This window comes from Oratosquilla oratoria, chromosome 12 (assembly GCF_046742065.1).
Source record: "Oratosquilla oratoria isolate Oo_2021 chromosome 12, ASM4674206v1, whole genome shotgun sequence".
NCBI classification, from domain to species: Eukaryota; Metazoa; Arthropoda; class Malacostraca; order Stomatopoda; family Squillidae; genus Oratosquilla; species Oratosquilla oratoria.
The window spans coordinates 41,160,019-41,180,018 of NC_134788.1; the positions used below are offsets into that span (position 1 = coordinate 41,160,019).

General features: G+C 39.5%; 1 protein-coding gene across 10 annotated transcripts in view; it reads left to right on the forward strand.

The window, feature by feature from the left end:
• The window catches only part of LOC143031521 (uncharacterized), a 13,048-nt gene extending 8,302 nt beyond the window's left edge, over positions 1-4,746 (forward strand). For 7 of the 10 annotated variants that reach the window (XM_076195477.1, XM_076195470.1, XM_076195473.1 and 4 more), the window contains 2 exons: positions 1,630-1,811; positions 2,784-4,746. In XM_076195477.1, coding sequence (XP_076051592.1) covers positions 3,040-4,527 — 1,488 coding nt within the window. In that variant the 5' untranslated portion in view covers positions 1,630-1,811; positions 2,784-3,039 and the 3' untranslated portion in view covers positions 4,528-4,746. Of the gene's footprint in view, positions 1-1,440; positions 1,547-1,629; positions 1,812-2,783 lie in introns of all 10 variants that reach the window. The other 3 variants (XM_076195479.1, XM_076195471.1, XM_076195478.1) reach the window with 2 other exon arrangements.
• The last annotated feature ends 15,254 nt before the right edge of the window (positions 4,747-20,000 follow it).

The following is a 20,000-nucleotide window of genomic DNA, read 5'->3' on the forward strand; positions in this document are numbered from 1 at the left end:
CCTACTGGGTAACTAAAACAGATTTATGTAAGCCACCAGCATCCTCTCAGGTTATATTTAACAATTGTACTGAGCACATAGTTTATTAAACTTTTAATTAAAGGAGGAACTTGTGCAAATGATGTCAGACAATGCTGAAGTGGCATGGCAACAACATTGACCATCATGTAGTGCATGACTATTGCTTTATGTGTGTACTGAGCACATAATTTATTAAACTTTCAATTAAAGGAGGAACTTGTGCAAGAGATGTCAAACAATGCTGAAGTGGCATGGCAACAACATTGACCATCATGTAATGCATGACTATTGCTTTATGTGCTCCTTAACTTATGTTGATTTGAGCGACATAAAAGCAGTTGCCAGTTATCCGAGACTCACAGGTCTCCTGCAAGAAAGATCTATGACAATTGAATGACAAACTTGATTAATTAATATTCAATAGAATTAGGTACCCTTAGACAGAAGATAGGGGTGAATGGAGAAGGGTTGTGTATGGATGATGCTGTGATGCATGAGGGGGAGTGGGTGGGGGGTTGGGGGTGAGGGAGTATGTGTGAAAAAATAATTTGATACAGACCAAAGGGATTTCTCCCTGTCTTCTCTCTTTTTCTGTATGAGGAGACAGAGGGGGGGGGGGGGGGGGTCACCGATTTAATGAAGCGAACTTGATGTGGATGTGCTGTGTCTTGCGACACTGCTTCTGACCCAGGGCAGTGGGCATGATGCAGGGATGACCCGTCATCCAGGAGGAGCCAAGATAAGAGGAAGGGAGGGGGGTGGATGGGAGTGGAGTATGTGGGGATGGAATGGGTGGAAGTGGTTTATGTGCCTTTGTTTTTTGGCTACCTCCCTTGTAAGGGGGAAAAACCCTACAGTATATGTATGTAGGTACCCCACATGAAATTAAATTTAATAACTTTTAATACCTATCTTACTGTTTCTCAAATAACATTTAACAATTTTTTTCAGACTTGTTAGCCATGACTGATAAACATTTTTAGCCATGACTGATAAACATTTTAATTTAATTTGAGAAAAGGAGGGGGGAGAGGAGGTTTGTATGTAGGTACCCCACATGAAATTAAATTTAATAACTTTTAATACCTATCTTACTGTTTCTCAAATAATGTTTAACAACTTTTTTTCAGACTTGTGAACCTTGACTGATAAACATTTTAATCTAATTTAAGAAAAGGAGGTTTACTTAGGATGTCAAACATGCTGTATTTCAGACGGTACAAAAATTTTTCCTTGAGTGACATATGGATCAACCTGGTGGCCATGGGCAGGTTCCTGAAGGCTGCGGGTCCCATGCAAAAGAGATACAAAGCTGCGACGTGCTTGTATTATTTATATTATTTGTTTGTTTTGTTATTATTTGTCTGTTTATTATTTGCTTGATTTTCATTTATTATTACTTATCTGTCAATTTATTAGGTGGAGGGGACTGGAGTATGTAGGGAATGGAATGGATGGGAGTGGTTTCCATGCCTTTTTCTTTTGGCTACATCTTGTGTAAGGGGGAAAAAAGCCTTTGGTATAGGTATGTATGTATGTACTATTTACCTGTTTATTATTTAACTATACCTATGCATTTATTTATTTTATTTATCATATTATCATAAGGTAGCAGACCTAGAGGTAGACCGAAGAAAAGATGGAAAGATGGCGTTGAAGAAATCCTAGAGGCAAATGGATTAGGAAAAATAGAGGATTTGAGAGAAGAAGGAAGCTTTGAGAGGACAATCTGGAGAAGTGTGCTGGCCCGACTGACAGGCTGAAAGCCTACCTGGGAGCAGAAGTAAGAAGTAAGTATTTAACTATACCTATGCATTTATTTATTTTATTTATCATATTATCATAATTTTTATTTATTTTTTATTTATTTATCATTATTATATATATTTTTGCATCCGACCTAGTTATGGACCAAAAGGTCTCTTGTCAGCATGCCTCCTTTGCAAAACCTTTGTAATCCTTTGATCTGTGAAGATGCATGTTTGAAATATCAGAGCTGGGCAAGTTATTGCTGTACAGTAGTGTGTTACCAAAAAATCTATATACATGTATATACATATACACATTGTATATACATGTATGTATATATATATATATATATATATATATATGTATATATATATATGTATATAATTATGTATATATTTATATGTATATATTTATATATATATATATATATATATATATATATAATATATATATATATATAATATATATATATATATATATATATATATATTATAGATAGATACACACACACACACACTCACACTCACTCACTCACTCACTCACTCACTCACTCACACACACACACACACAAGAATCATGAAAGGCATAGAAACTATTGATAGAGAGGATCTAATAGATTGGGATAGTAGAAATACAAGAGGACACGGAAAGAAAATCAAGAAAGACAGTTATAGAAGAGATCTGAAAAATTTAAAAACAGTCTAGATAAAATGAGATATGAAGATGGGACACCACGAGCATAGCTCTCCTTCCCATAAAATACAACTAGGTAAATGCACACACACATAAAAACATATATATATATATATATAATACGAATTGACAGAAATGCACCCCAGATTTTTTGGTAACACACTACCTGTCTGGCGGTAACACGACCAGCTCTGTGGAATATAATTATGAACATGTTCAGCATGCTTTCATTTCCTCTTGTTTTCAGGTTAAATTGAGCTTGTTTGAAATATAACCATGAATATGTTCTTCAACATTCTTATATTTCTCTTGTTTTTCAGGTTGAATCTACAGTTCACGGGACTACAAGATGCCAGCATTGCAAAATACGTGAGAGGGGAAGTTGTCTGAATGTACCTCAGGAGCATTCATCATTTCGAAGCGATAAAGTGACATGGGATTGTTCCGAGACAATTTTAAGAAAGGGGATGCTAGATATAGCGACAACATTGTAGCAAATGGTCCGTGAGACTCGCAGATGGGTAGTCTATAATGGTGTAGGAATGATTCGTTGAGGTTGCGAAGACCGAGAACAACATGGCCCACTCGGGAGAACTGCCCCTGGAGTGTACGCTTAGCTGCTACCCGTTCACGCAGCCCTTTGAGGTGAAGCAGCCGATGAGGATGAACACGGGAGAAAGGGCGCACAAGTGCACACTTTGCGGGGCTGCGTTTTCGCGCGCCGGGCACCTCAAGCGTCATGTACTCACCCACACGGGCGAGAAACCTCACAAGTGCTCCATCTGCGAGTCCGCCTTTACGAGAAAGGGAGACATGATGAGACACATCCTGACGCACACGGGCGAGAAGCCTCACAAGTGTTCGTTTTGCGATGCGGCGTTTTCCCGAAAGGGTCATTTGATGCGGCACATAGTGACCCACACCGGCGAGAAACCGCACAAGTGTACGCTGTGCGACGCCACATTCTCGCAACCCGAGGTTCTGAAGCGACATATAAGGACACACACCGGGGAAAAGGCGCATAAGTGTACGCTTTGCGAAGCGGCATTTAACCAATTAGGGGCCTTGAAACAGCACATACTTTCGCACACGGACGAAAAGTTGCATAAATTGACGCTCTGTGATGCTGCCTTCTCTTGCACGGGACACGTGAACAACCATGGTCGTGTTCACATAGATGAAAAACCGCTCAAGTGTTCCCTTTGCGACGCCATTTTCTCGCAGCCGGGTGCGCTGAAGCATCACATGGTGACACACAGCGTAGACAAAGCGACCCAAGGACCACTCTGTCAGGTCGGGTATTCGCATCCGGGGATTGTGAAACCGCATCACATACCCATACACGGTCAGGCCAAATCTCACGAAAACACCCTCTGTGACCTTGGGTACTCCCATCAGGGAGCCATCAAACAGCCACAGCAACAGCAGCACCTTCACCACCATCATCACCATTTGTCGCCTCTTCCGCCGCTGCCACCCCCTCCGCCACACTCGGTTGCCGGTGGAAAGTCGCACGAGAGTCAGCTGTGCGAATCAGCTGCCTACGCGCATCAAGCTGTGACTCTCAAGCAGCATATGCAACAGCCGCACATGGGCGGCAAACCCCACGAGCCTGCCCGATGTGAAGGAACTGCCTTTCCGCATGCGGGCGTCTTAAAGCAGCAGATGCAGAGCTACATAGACGACAAGTCCCACGAAGGGGTGCTGTGCCACACAGTTTTCTCCCAGCCGCCAGTGCCGCCCTTGCCACTGAAGCAGCAGCAACAGCAGCAGCAATCGAACCCGGTCGAGCGGCCCCACAAGTGCACCCTGTGCGACGCTGCATTTTCCCGGGCGGGACATCTCAAGCGTCACGTGCTCACGCACACTGGAGAAAAACCGCACAAGTGTAACATCTGCGAATCGGCCTTCACAAGGAAAGGGGACCTAGTGCGGCACGGCCTCATCCACACGGGCGAGAAACCTCACAAGTGTTCGTATTGCGACGCAGCCTTTTCGCGAAAGGGACACCTCATGCGTCACATGGGAACCCATACGGGCGATAGACACAAGTGTTCGCTGTGATGCAGAATTAACCGAGGCGGAGGTGGAAATGAAACATACGTGCCCTACATGCCGATAGATTGTGAGAGAATCGTGTGGAGTGTTTTCCGCAGTTGGCATTGATGTCGGTGTAATTCAGTCCTCGGCCATTACCCTTTCCTTTTTTTAGTTGTTATTATTGTTGTTATTATCCGACAATGTTTAGACAGTAAATACAAGAAGCCTATTATAAATGTTAAATCAATCTTTTTTTTTATTTATTTCATCCATCATGGAATGATTGATGAGGATGATAGGTGAGTTGAATTCAAAATGACAGACATGAGGAACAGAAGAGTTTGAAGCATTCAGGGTTGTTTACAGTGGTGAATGGAAGAGCGGATGGGGAAGTGAATCGTAAAGGAAGAAAATGGGTGGAATGGAAATCAGTATGAGGAATAAGAAGGCAGGAAGAGAGAATTACAGGAGATGAAGCACCTGAGATTTTTACGACAATCATTACGGAAATGAGTAGCGAGAAATATGGAGATAGAGAATAGAGTTGAGAAAGGAGTCGTCAGACAGGGTAGACCAGAGTGATGATCTAGTTTGGTTATAGAGAAAGAGTGAATGAAGTAAAGAAGAAAGCTGGGTGCATTGCCGGTGGACAGGTGGCGCATTACCGTCAATGAGTTGCCGAAAAATCTGGAGTTCATTACTGTTAATGCATTACCGATTTTGATTTCCTTGAGACTGATTTTGACAAAAAAAAAAAAAAAAAAAAAATTAAATGGAGAAGTATTTACTTCTTATGAATATTCTCAGTAAAATGATAAACTACAACATTAATATTCCCTATTCTAAAACATAAATTAACCAGAACTGGGCACTTGCGTTACAAATGCACCACCTGTCTGTCAGTAATGTGCCCAGCTCTGGTAGAGAGTGTGGAAAACAGGTGGAATAAGCATGAACGGAAGACCAAGTGCATAATGAGTGGACGGGGTGAAGAGGGGCTTTGGATCCACATAGAATGTCTTGTCTCCCAGACGGAAGAGAGCGTAAAAGGTGGGAGTGAATGGATGAAGGAATGTTCCTGTCGACTTCATAAAAATCTTGAAAAGTTGAGGTTGGTTGGTATGAACCAGTTTTGGCTGTTTTGTTGTGTTGATTAAGAGCTGTGCTGTGCCTTTCTGCATTGCTGTTGATTCAAGTAATACAACAAGGGGCAGGGTGACGCTTTATCACTGAGGTGCTGAGATAGGAGTGGTTGAATAGGTTATAAATGTGTGTGTTGCCACTTGACCCCCCCATCCACATTATAGGGTTCTAGGCAGTCTGTGTTTACATCCTTTAACTCAACAACTAATTGGGTCCCAATGCTTCATGTTTTTGTGGAGCACTGATGTGAGTTTCAGTACAGGTTTCTTGAAGCCTTTGTTGATCTCAAGAAAGCATTTGACTCAGCAGATCATGAGGTGTTCTTGAATCTTCTGTAAATCCATGAAATTCCTGTGAGGATTATTAACTTGTTGTCTGGACTATGCACTGGAACAGAGTGCTGTAAAATATGCATAGATGTGAGTTTCACCTAAGGTTTCTTGCAGCCTTTGTTGATCTCTAGAAAGCATTTGACTAGGTGGATTATGGGGTGTTCTGGAATCTTCTGTAGATCAACGAGAGCTCTGTGAAGATTATTAACTTGTCTGGACTATACACTGGAACAGAGAAAGCATTTGACTAGGTGGATCACGGTGTGTTCTGGAATCTTCTGTAGATCAACAAGAGCTCTGTGAAGATTATTAACTTGTCTGGACTATACACTGGAACAGAGAAAGCATTTGACTTGGTGGATCACGGGGTGTTCTGGAATCTTCTGTAGATCGACGAGAGCTCTGTGAAGATTATTAACTTGTCTGGACTATACACTGGAATAGAGAAAGCATTTGACTTGGTGGATCATGGGGTGTTCAGGAATCTTCTGTAGATCAACGAGAGCTCTGTGAAGATTATTAACTTGTCTGGACTATACACGGGAATAGAGAAAGCATTTGACTTGGTGGATCGTGGGGTGTTCTGGAATCTTCTGTAGATCGACGAGCTCTGTGAAGATTATTAACTTGTCTGGACTATACACTGGAACAGAGAAAGCATTTGACTAGGTGGATCACGGGGTGTTCTGGAATCTTCTGTAGATCAACAAGAGCTCTGTGAAGATTATTAACTTGTCTGGACTATACACTGGAACAGAGAAAGCATTTGACTTGGTGGTTCACGGGGTGTTCTGGAATCTTCTGTAGATCGACGAGAGCTCTGTGAAGATTATTAACTTGTCTGGACTATACACTGGAACAGAGAAAGCATTTGACTTGGTGGATCACGGGGTGTTCTGGAATCTTCTGTAGATCGACGAGAGCTCTGTGAAGATTATTAACTTGTCTGGACTATACACTGGAATAGAGAAAGCATTTGACTTGGTGGATCATGGGGTGTTCAGGAATCTTCTGTAGATCAACGAGAGCTCTGTGAAGATTATTAACTTGTCTGGACTATACACGGGAATAGAGTGTGCTGTAAAGCATACACTGGGCATGTCTGGCTTCTCTCCTGTTAATTTGGGAGCGAGGCAAGGGTGCATCCTTGGCCCAACACTTCTCTACACCGGCAACCTCGTGGTGCAGTGGTTAGAGTTCTCACCTGCCACTACGGTAGTCCAGGTTTCAGTATCACTGCACTGCGGGTTGTTACTCCAATTTTAGTGGGCAGGGAGTTGGGTGTGTGTGTATGTGTGTAAGGTCACAGTATTACCCATAGATCGGTCATGCGGGCTCTGAGCTCTCATCTAGGAGATTAATAAATGTTGATCATGAGTCCAACACGTGATCCAAGACTGTTGTGGTGAATCACATGGACTGGAATTGGACGGAGTTGCCAATCAGTGTCATTTTGGAATGTCCAATAGCAACACTAAGGTCACTCTTGTTGCTGTATTTAAACTGCATTTACACCACATGAATCGATTCGATTCATGAATCAATACGATTCATGAATCGTTTTGATTCGCCACACTAGTTTCATTGTAACTGTTTATTACAACAGGCGAATCAGCATGATTTGAATTGACATGATTTGCCTGTGGTGAATCAACACGGTTCATGAATCGTATTGATTCTTCATGAATTGAATCAATTCAGTTCACTTGGTGTAAACACAGCCTTAATGCCGTGTCACAGGAGATCCTGGTTGCAACACATGAGTCGCTGCACGGGGAGACATCAAAGCTTTGGAAAGATTCACCGACTTCAATAGTGTGGTACAAGATGGTGATAGGCCACATCATGAAGTCCGTTAGAGGATTGGCATTGCCCGCTGTGCTCTGGAGTTGCTCAGCCAGTGTACACGGCTTTGTTGATATTGACGTAGGAGGTCGAAGCTCTGAATTTTGATACAGTATTTACGTAGGAGGTCTAAGATCTGATGATGATATGGTTTAATGTCGGACACTCCCCCCCCCCTTATTGGGAAACTAGGATGGTGCCCCTCACAGAGGGCTTTGTAGCATGGAATTTAATGAACTGTGCGCTTGGTTCAACTTCGCCAGTGGCAGGATTCGAACCACCCTCACCTCGACCTTAGCCGCAAGTAACAACACCCTAACCTGCTCAGCCATTGAGCTTCCTAAGCCGAATCTTGATATTTACTGAGAAGGTCGAAGATCTGAATGTTGATATTTACGTAGGAGTTCCGAGATCTGAATTTTTATATTTACGTAGGAGGTCCAAGATCTGAATCCTGAAGTCACTTGTGTTTCTTGTCCTGCTTTATGGCTGTGAGACTTAGATATTGATTGTTGGCTCAGAGAGGCATTGGAAGTCTTTGGTACCGAGTGCTCTCAGGGAATCGTATCACTGGAATGACTATCAGTGGTATTCTTAAAAAAAATTCTTTCCCTTCCAAGGATTTATGAATTTATATAAGGAAATGTTTACATTAGGAAAGATTTGTTTTTTTTAATACCACCATGAGATTCTTACAGTGGTATTCTTAAAAAATATCTTTCCCTTCCAAGGATTTATATGAGATTTATCTAAGAAGATATTTATATTAGTAAATAATTTTTTTTTTTTTTTTTTTTTTTTTTTTTTTTTTTTTGTTAAGAATACCCTTCCAAGGATTTATACAAGGAAATATTTATATTAGAAAATAATTTTTTTCCAAGAATACCACTGTATGTATCAAACCAGAGATTCTTCCTTGGCCTGTTACCAGTAAAGTTCGTGAACTGTGATATTCGGTCTAGGCTTGTTTCCAGTACGATGATGATGTGGTTAAAACGTTACAAACTTCACCCGTCAGGAGGCTAGGATGGTGCCCCTCACAGAGGACTATTTTAGCTTGGAATTTAACAAACCATGCCCTTGGGTCAACTTCACTGGTGGTAGGGTTCGAACTGCCATCCTATCAAACTTCGCTGGAAGTGACGACGCCCTAAACCACTCGGCTGGCGAGCTTCCTCTGTTTCCGATGTAGTTCATGTGCGTTTCCCTGCTGTTCGTCCCTTTCATGTGGCTCGTTCCACTTGAGACGACTTGTGATTGAGGAGATGAAGGGGACACCCACACCTGGGGCGAGTCGTCCAGTCGTGTCGAGAGCTGTTTGGAATGGTATGAGAGTCTGCATGGGAGCTTATCTGAGAAGGAACTGTGTGGATCGGCAATGATGTGCGAGTGTAGTGACACCTGGCCCCTCCTAGTTGATGAATGTTAATGATTTGTGTTAAATTTGATAGCCACTGGCATTCTGACGATCTGTGTAGCTGATCGCTCAAAATTGCTGAAGACCTTTTTTTCCTCATTGTTCAATGTGGAACAGAAGTTTCCGATATTCATCTGTAAACCAGTAGAGTTACCCCAGCACACAATAAAACCCATTCAACTCCGATGACAAGATGTCTTGTCATTTGGTCAAATAAAACAAAAAATCATAATAAAACAACAAAATGTTTGATGATCAAACAGCACCAGAAAAATATGACGTTGTCAGTCCTCCTCCTTGAGGAGGAGGACTGACGACGTCATATTTTTCTGGTGCTGTTTGATCATCAAACATTTTGTTGTTTTATTATGATTTTTTGTTTTATTTGACCAAATGACAAGACATCTTGTCATCGGAGTTGAATGGGTTAAGATAAACTTAGTCAGATTTTATAAACCAATTAAAACCGCATTACTCATTATGAAGAACAATACAGCTAACTTCAGAGAACAGAGTGAAAACAATGTAGTGTATAAACACACATGCCAGACAGGGAATTGTGCATCCCTTCAAAATACTTACATTGGATTCACCAGAACTTCTCTTGAAAAAAGGCTTTATCACCATCGTTACATTATTGGAATTTTCACCCACTACACAGCACAACATGACAAAAGACCACAAACAGCTGATTTAAGAAATAATACTACAATCATTTACTGTACAAATGGTCGCCACATACTACAAATAGCAGAAGCTGTTTTAATCGAAAAACTCAGACCACCTTTAAATATACAGCAGAATCAGTTGATACTTCCCTCAAAAAAAAAAAAGGGACTAGAACATCATAGTGACGTTTGATCATAACAGTTACAGACAAAAAATCACAGCCCACTCAGTGAGGTCATTCTCACTTGTGAACATATAGACCAAGAGGATTAAAACATTCACTATTACCACCCAGCTGAAGAAGAGGCAAGAGACCTCGAAATCTGTAGATACTGGATCCCAGATGAATATCAGAAACTTCTGTTCCACATTGAACAATGAGGGAAAAAAAGGTCTTCCGCAATTTTGAGCGATCAGCTACACAGATCTTCAGAACGTCAGCGGCTATCCAATTTAACAAAAATTGTATCAGAGAGAAGATTACTCCAAGAATGTATGATACACAACTTGAAATTGCAGTTTATTAATATCTAATTTTGTATCACCAACCAATCTTTATTATTATTATTTCTTTTTTATATGAGGCTGCTGCTGATTAAGGGCAGCTACAGAGCACATCACAAGGATCATGTCTCTCCCTCTCTCCCACCCTCCTCCCTCCCTCCCCCTCCTCTCTCCTGTCTCTCTGTTTCTCTCTCTGAAAATTACTTTCCCTCCATAATGGCTGGATACGCTTTAGACGACAAGAGTATGTCGTATATCAGGACCATGGTACATGGCAAGACAGTTGAGAACACAGAGGTCATAAAAGCGGAAGAGAAGTCATGCAGATTGTCAGCGTCTGGACCGGAGTCGTCAAGACGCGAGTGCATGAGTGGCAGCCGGGCCCCTGAGGCATCGAATAGCGAAATAGGTCTGGAAGGAGGAGGAGGCCGAAGAAGTTCCTGATGGGCAGAGCCTCATCCAACCAACCCTCGTCGTCTCCCTCGCCCTCGTCGCCACCACCCACTCCAATGCCACAAGTAACCTTAGGGATTTGTTGAAAGTTACGCATCCTCGTAATGGATTTGTTGATTATTATCTGTTGTGCCCTCGTACATAGCTGTAGTGGTGACTGACCAACGCCACAGCATTTGATGTACCTATGCCGAATAAAGCCGTTAATTTCCTAAGTCTTTTATGTTAATTTCACTTCGGGCTCAAAAATATATATCATCACATGAGATGCACTGTTTTTAGTCTTTTTGATCTGTACACAGAATTGGCTAGAAGTTGCAGAAATGGTATTTTTCAGGTGTTCTGTAAGTCGGGTAATTTGATGTGTTCATTCATGGGGGTTGTTTTCTGGCATCCAGCAAAGAAGGAAATATACTTTCGTCCATTACGAGCAGAATTTAGGAGTTTCTAGATTTGTGCATTAGAAGATCAGTGACGGTTAGCCAATAGTGGTGCATTTGCAAGATGGATGTCGGATAGAGTAGCTTTCTTGCTACCCATCGTATAAATTCTCACTCTGAATATTAATAACCACAGAAAACGTGATCAGGCCAGTTCACACAGCATGGGGGTCACCCAGGTACATCTACAAAAAAAAAAAAAAAAAAATATCCTCGGCAATTTTTGTAATTATTTCGAACTATGTGTTCATTATCTACACTTCATGTATATTGATTCAATGCCAAATAAACTAAAATCCAGAGCTGGGCACGTTACCGCCTGACAGTCAGTCCGTTACCGAAAAATCTGGGGTGCATTTCCGTCAATGCCTTACTGATTTTAATTTCCTCAGAGCGGTACATATACATATCAAGTAACGTAGATGTCGTAGCACACGAATAAAATAAAACTTAAACCCACTGTCGGAGAAAGATAAGCTGAGATACAGAGTAGACCGTATATTTCGACCACTAGCTGTTGGCCTCTTCAGCAGTACTCTGTATGTCAGCTTATCTTTCTCCAAGAGTGGATGTACTGTGTCTTGCGGCACTGCTTCTGACCCAGGGCGGTGGGCAGGGTGCAGGGATGGCCCGTCATCCAGGAGGGGCTCAGATGAGAGGAAGGGTGTGTATTTAGGTATTACATGGGTGGGAGTGTTTTTATGCCTTCCCCTTTTTTGCTACCTCCCTTGGGAGGGGGAAAAAGCCTTGGTATATATATATAGATATATATTTAGATATCAAATGACAGATGAGAGATTTTGGGTGGTGGAAGTAGAATGAAGATGCTCTCGTAATAGGTTATACTCTTATGTTACGACCACTTTGGTCTTCTTCAGAGAGTTGTCTACAGAAAGTTTCAAATGTCACATTTTATATCACACATGAGGGGCCTCTCGGTCAGGTCACAGCGTCCGGGAGGTAGTAGTAGTAGTATTGTATGGCTTTCTTACACCTACAACTTTGTATTTGCTAGCCAGTCTATGAATGTTTGATTTGCTTCGTAGATAGTCTGGTAACCCCCAGTCACTGCTGTGATTGGGCAGTGCGGTACGAGATGGTCTGTATCTTGGGGTGAGTTATGACAAGATGGGCACATTGGGGAGTCTTTGTAGCCCCAGCGATGCAGGTTAACGGCTGTTCTGCCTTCTTGTGATATCAGCCTGCTGGCTTGTGTCCATTCTCTTCTAATTAGGTTGGAAAATCCAGGTAGTATTTCGGTTGGGTCTGTTACTAAGTTTCCCCCAGTGGGTAGTGTCCTTGTCCATTCTTCTTGCCAGGCTTCTTTTAGGTTGAAATTTTCGTTTTTTTTTTTTGTTTTTTAAAGAAAGGTTTTCTTGATTTTAGCCTCGTTGTTACTGGGGCCTCCTCCATTATTTGTTTGAGGGGTATATCTGCTGGAAGGTTGTCTATACGTTGGTGTTGTTTTTGTATGGCATCCTCGCGTCCACGAGGTGAACATTTGTCTGGTGTCTCAGCAAGTCTAGTACAAGGACACTTGCCACCTTTGATGAGCAGATAAATCCCTCTCTTCCATTAGTGTTTTCTTTCGCGTTTATGTATGCAGCTTCAATCGTTTTTCTTGTTTTCTTTTCATGACCCTTTCTGAGGACTTTGGCCTCTTTCCAATGGGGAAGGTGACCAAATTTGTCTGCATGCTGAACTAAGGAATTGGATGTCCTGTGTGCTGTTAAGGTCATTTTTATGTTCGTTTTACTTCCACTACCCAAAATATCTCGTGTATATATATATATATATATATATATATATATATATATATATATATATATATATATATATATTTAACAACAATGCACTTTAATTCTAAGCCATCAAGGCCGACATGCAGAAATTGAAAGGTGGTACTGCTGAGGACTCGAACCCCAGCATCCTCATGACAAGTTCGGCAGTGACTTACCAACTAGGCTATCAAGAGTAACCCCAGTCCTCGGCAGTACCACGTTTCAATTTCGGCATGTCGGCCTTGAAGGCCTAAAATTGAAGTGCATTGTGGTTGTTAAAATGTATCTCTAATCACTGGGACCCATTCAGTGTTGTATATATATATATATATATATATATATATATATATATATATATATATATATATATATATATATATATATATATATATGAGTGGAAGGTGTCAAGGGGACACAGGATAATGCAGGAGTGAATATTCTATAATGTTTCGACGGATGTCTTCCTCAGAGAGACTACAGACTATCAGATTTTGTGGACAATATATACCCCAGTACAGGCTCATCTTGCCGGCCGTCTGGGAATGGAGCCCGCTGATTGGCTAGTGGTTCGCGATTTCTTGTGAGCTAGTGCAACTAAGGTCAATCTAGCTGTGGGTTGTGCTAGGCTGTACACATACACAGTAACACGGGCCACTCTAAAGAAATTAAAATTGATAATGTATTGACGGAAATGCACCCCCCGATTTTTCGGTAACGCACTCCCTGTCCGGCAGCAATGCACCCAACTCTGTATAAATCTGCCAATACCCTCATCTGCAAGTGGCGGTCCTGAGAGGACGACACTGTGCCAGGCGCATCATCTTGAACAAATTAACCCATTAAACTCCGATGACAAGATTCTTTGTCATTTGGTCAAATAAAACAAAAAATCATAAAACACCAAAATGTTTGATCAAACACCAGAAAAATATGACGTCAGTCCTCCTCGCTTCGCTCGCTCGCGCGAGCGAAGCGAGGACTGACGTCATATTTTTCTGGTGTTTGATCAAACATTTTGGTGTTTTATGATTTTTTGTTTTATTTGACCAAATGACAAAGAATCTTGTCATCGGAGTTCAATGGGTTAATCTATGATAAGAGCCGTAGCCAGGAATTAAATTTTGGGGGGGGGGCTAATCAGGCTTTAGGGGGGGGAGCTGCCACTGTACTGTGCACACACACACACACACACACACACACACACACACACACACACACACACACATATATATATATATATATATATATATATATATATATATATATATATATATATGAATGGTATATAATGCAAAACAAATCACTAAACGCACGTGATAACAATATTTGCAGAAACCACTTTGAAAATAAAAGAAATGGATACCAAACGTTTTTGTCTATTCAAGACATCATCAGGGTAAAAAAAATTATATATTATTTTTGATATGTCTGTAATGATAGCTATATTTTTGTATTTTATGTATATACATCATATATCACAAATTCATCATAAACTTAGCTTCTTTTTTGTAAGGTTTCCATTGTAGTGTATTTATTATTCTTTTGAGTAAAAATCAATTTGGGGGATGCTAATTGGATTTTTTAGGGGGCTGAGACCCCCATGGCTATGGACCTGTCTACAATATTTTACCTAAGCAAGATGCAGTAATGACTGTCATTTGTTTTATGTTATTTGTTTATTTTGTTATCATTTGTAAGTTTGTTTATCATTATTTGCTTGATTCTCATTTATCAATAGTTATACGTGAAATTATTATTATTTAATATGACGTCAGTCCTCCTCGCTTCGCTCGCGAGCGAAGCGAGGAGGACTGACGTCATATTTTTCTGGTGTTTGATCAAACATTTTGGTGTTTTATGATTTTTTGTTTTATTTGACCAAATGACAAGAATCTTGTCTTCGGAGTTTAATGGGTTAAAGAGGTTAATCTCCACACACACAGATGTGTTGAGCCTTTATCAATTCCCCATAAACATTAGAGATTTGGGTTGAGGTCAACAGTGACCCCATCCGTGTTGTAGAGACATACACCAAAGTTGGAGGTGTGGATTGATTTTCAGTAAACCCTCGATATAACGGGAAAAAAATCCTGACCGGACAAACCCTCGCTATAACTGATAAAAATCCTGTTATAACGGATCTTCAGATATAACAACAGACCCCTGTCACCACATCGTCAGTTATATCGAGGGTTTACTGTAAGCTCCCCTTGGCTGAGCGGGTTAGAGCGTCGTTATTTGGGGCGAAGGTCGAGGGGATGGTGGTTCGAATCCAGCCACCGGCGAAGTTGAACCAAAGGCATGGTTCATTAAATTCCACGTTACAAAGTCCTCTGTGAGGGGTACCGTCCTAGCCTCCCGATAGGGGGGAGTTTGTGACGTTAAACCATATCATCATAATCCTTCTAATTTCTAATACCGGGCAAATTTCCGGATATAACGGATCTCTTCGGTTTTTCCATTGGATATAACGGATCCTCGGTTATAACGGATCTTCGGATATAACGACAACGCCTGTCCCCTATATTGTCCGTTATATCGAGGGTTTACTGTATTAACTATATAGGAGACCAATCCTGTGAGGAAGAACCTGCCGACAGGAGACCTTTTGGTCCATAACTAGGTCGGATGTGGGGAAAAATCATAAATAAAGGAATATATAATGATAAACTAACAGTAAATTATAGTAAATAGAAAAACATAAATGATAACTAAATAATAGTAAATAAATAAAATAACAGGCATAATTATGATTAATAGGAAAACATAATAATAACTAAATAAATAATAGTAAATGAGTAAAATGGCAGGCATAATTACAAAAGGTATTAGAAAGATAATCATAAATGATAATCACTAAATAAATAATAGTAAATAGATAAAATGACAGGCATAATTATAAAAGGTAATAGAAAAATAATCATAAATGATAATCACTAAATAAATAATAGTAAATAAAATGGCAGGCATGATTACAAAAGGTATTAGAAAGATAATCATAAATGATAATCACTAAATAAATAATAGTAAATAGATGAAATGACAGGCATAATTATAAAAGGTAATAGAAGAATAATCATAAATGATAATCACTAAATAAATAATAGTAAATAAAATTACAGGCATAATTATAAGAGGTAATAGAAAAATAATCATAAATGATAATCACTAAATAAATAATAGTAAATAGATAAAATGACAGGCATAATTATAAGAGGTAATAGAAAAATAATCATAAATGATAATCACTAAATAAATAATAGTAAATAAATAAAATGACAGGCATAGAGTTAATGCCACTAAAAAAGGCTCAGGAGAGCTAAAATTCAGATCAAATGTCAGCGCAGTGTTCCCATAAGAGATCAAGATGATCTTAAGAGATAGAAATAATTTGAGAAAAATTATAAATAATGAATCTTCTATCACATTTAGTATATATTTTGTTTGTTTATTCACGAGTTGAGGCGATTCAGGGCTTCTTGGCAGAGTTCATAGGGCATAAATTACCTGCTTCAAAGAGTTTTCTGTAAGATTAGGTTACATTGTTCTAGCCTTATCTGGGAGGGAGACTGTGACATGTCTCTCTCTCTCTCTCTCTCTCTATATATATATATATATATATATATATATATATATGTATATATATATATATATATATATATATATATATATATATATCAGCGGCGGCGCCAGGAATTTTTAGTTGGGGAGGCTAAGGGGGGCTGAGCAAATTTTTGGGGTGGCTTATAGTACTATAATTTCCGCGTTAGCGGCAATCCGAAAGGCGTAGTCCAAGGTCCGCCATGGGGTCAAAGGGGCCGGCCTAGGGTCCTTGGTGGGGTCCAGGGGCACCGCCCTGACGGGAGCTCTGCTAAGATTTTTTGTTTGGGGCTGAGGAAGGACTCAACATGTTGACGAGGGGGGGGGGGGTCTCAGAAAATAAACTCAGATGATGATCATTCACGAACATGGGAGGCATACCATGCTGTTTTGATCTCGGTAAAAAAGTTGATTTTCTAACCTCACTTATCTATTGTTCGAGTGAGGTATATCGAGTTTCCAAACCCACTGCTGGAGGTCTATTATTATCACTTCACCGAACTGCTATTCCACTTAGGTTCCAAAAAATTACACAAAATTCATATAAAACATTATTGGCGTTCTCAATATCACTATTATCAAATAACAACATTTATAGTATAGTAACAGTGTCATCTTGATAGGGTCCCTGGACTCTTTTAAAATCCAAAATTGGTAATATTGGACTCGAAACCGAGCGGGTCCCCCTGCGCTAATGTGCTGCGAGCAACAACCACTAAACGAGTACAAAACATCCTTAAAGAAGAGCCTGTATAGTTATTAGTGGAACTGTGGAATTAAGAAAAAACATGTGCTTCACAACGAAACAAGAACAGTGGAAAGTACATATACAGTTTTTTGTATAACAATGCATAAAAATGCCCATATATCAATAGCAGCACCACAATATAAAAACAGATACATGAAGTGAAATCATCTCCATGTGGGGAAAACGATCTACAAGACTGAAACAGCAAGTTGAAAAACCTCAGCATGTACAAAATCACAAACAAACCCACAACCAACCAGACTGAAACTGCATGAATAACAACCACGAAATTCCTCAAAGTGTTTCCAATCAAACTGAATGAAGTTCATAGTTGCCAGGAACGCAATTTCGCCTAAAATATGCATCTTGCTTATGAACACTACGTACCAAACTTGCACGGACAACGAAGGCTGTAAAACTGAAACTTCAATTGATTTTATTTAATTAGTTTGAATTGATTTCATCATCTATTGCGTCTTTAAGAAATTACTCAGTCTCATTAGTCATTAATATTAGTTATATCTGGTTTTCCATATAAATACGATCCATTCATATTGGCACCATCTCAAATATGACAGAGAAAAAATCAACGTGGGTAGAGGATAAGAATGAATGCGAAGAAAAGTTTAAAAAGAGTTAAGAACTATGATGAAGGTTGGAGTGTGACAGATGTCAAATGTGATATAGCTTGGGTGCGTCGAACTTATATATATACATATATATATATATATATATATATATATATATATATATATATATATATATATATATATATAAATTCCACTACAATAATGTATTGTAACCTATTATAAAGTATTTTTATATTATCGGTATTAAAGCAATGATTGGTATTAACTAAAAATGTTTATTAGCATAATCATTAATACAGTGTAATTTTGTAGTTTGAAATTATTTTTAAATGGTCTCTTCTACTCCAGCAGTAAACATTCACCGACCCTCTGATTATTCATCGACCCCCTTTCGACCCCTTGGCTATTCATTGACCCCTTGGATGTTCCGATCTATATCGACCACTTTGAGAACCCCTGGTCTATATACTTTGGGAATACTATTGTCGCCTGGCCACGCCCTTATTCGTTGCATAGTCTATCTCAGATAGGCTATGCATATATATGTCACACATTACAGATAGGCTATCTGTAATGTGTGACATTTCTACAACGGGTTACAGGTGATTTGAGGCGTGGGTCATATATAATGAAAGCAGTTGAACTTGCATAACGCCGCAATAATACACATATATTGTCCTCATTTCAGATGGGGAGAGGGTTAATGGTAGGGCTAGCGCTGATGGCTGACAAATCTGTAGCCCTTGCCATTAAAAATTCCACTTAATAAAGTTATCTTAATGAGTGTTTTAAATGTTCAATTTGCTCATTTCAGTTGGGAGGGGGGGCTAATGGGGGGCTGACCTCTTGTTTGGGGAGGCTAAAGCCACCCCAAGTCCCCCCTTGGCGCCGCCGCTGGATAAGACATAATTAGTTTTGTTATTTTTTCTTGAACCTTAGCTAATCTATTGCTTTGATTTGTTAGTCTACACTAATGAGCAACGGCTCATATTTTTTTTATCGAAAACAGTTTCTTGTTTAGTGAAGTTATATGGCAAGATTAGAAATATGAATAAACAGTACAGAATAATACTGAAACACGAGAAATAAAGTCAGGCATGAAAATATCATGCAAACAATAAAAAAAATCTCGCTATATAATGTTAGGGTTGCAGTTTTTCTCTTTGCCCATATTTTCTTAGCATGCCTAATGCATAATGTACTATTATAATAGTACCACGAGATGATAATTATTATCTCGTGATACATTAGTAGAAATACTTGGTGAAAGATATGTTTGAAATAATTTATGTAGTACTTTGCAAAGTGTATATAAACTAGGTGTGTCCACCTTATTGAAAATTACGTTATGACGTCACGTCGCCTACAGATTCATGTGGACTTGAGGCGAGCGGGGTCGGCTTTCAATGTGTACGGTCAAACCATACACATCGTGCTAATATTTCTCGTGTGGGATAGAACACTTTTGTTGGCATGGTTGTCTGGGAGCATGTGTTTTGTCTTATGAATCTTTCTGATTTTCACGATTTGCATGTTGTTATAGTTATAAGATCCATTTGTCACTGAGAGCCTCTCTTGTCAACTGGCCTATTAGAGTTGCTATTTCATTCATCGTTATTTCATCACAATAGCCATCATCATCAGTATCATCATTACCATTATCTTTACTATCATTATCATGATCAATATCATTACCGTCACTATTATTGTCATCCATCATTGTTATCGTCAGTACTATTATAATTATAATCATCATTATCATTATGATCATTATAATGGTATTATGGTATTATTGCTATTTTTTTTTTTTTTTTTTTTTTTTTTTTTTTTTTTTTTTTTTTTTTTTTTTTTTTTTTTTTTTTTTTTTTTTCTTTTTTTTGTATTAGGTCACACATAATTAGCGGTAATGACGGATACTTGGACCCAAATCAGCATTGGCCAAAAGCGACGAAGTGATCAAACTTTGCTATCATCA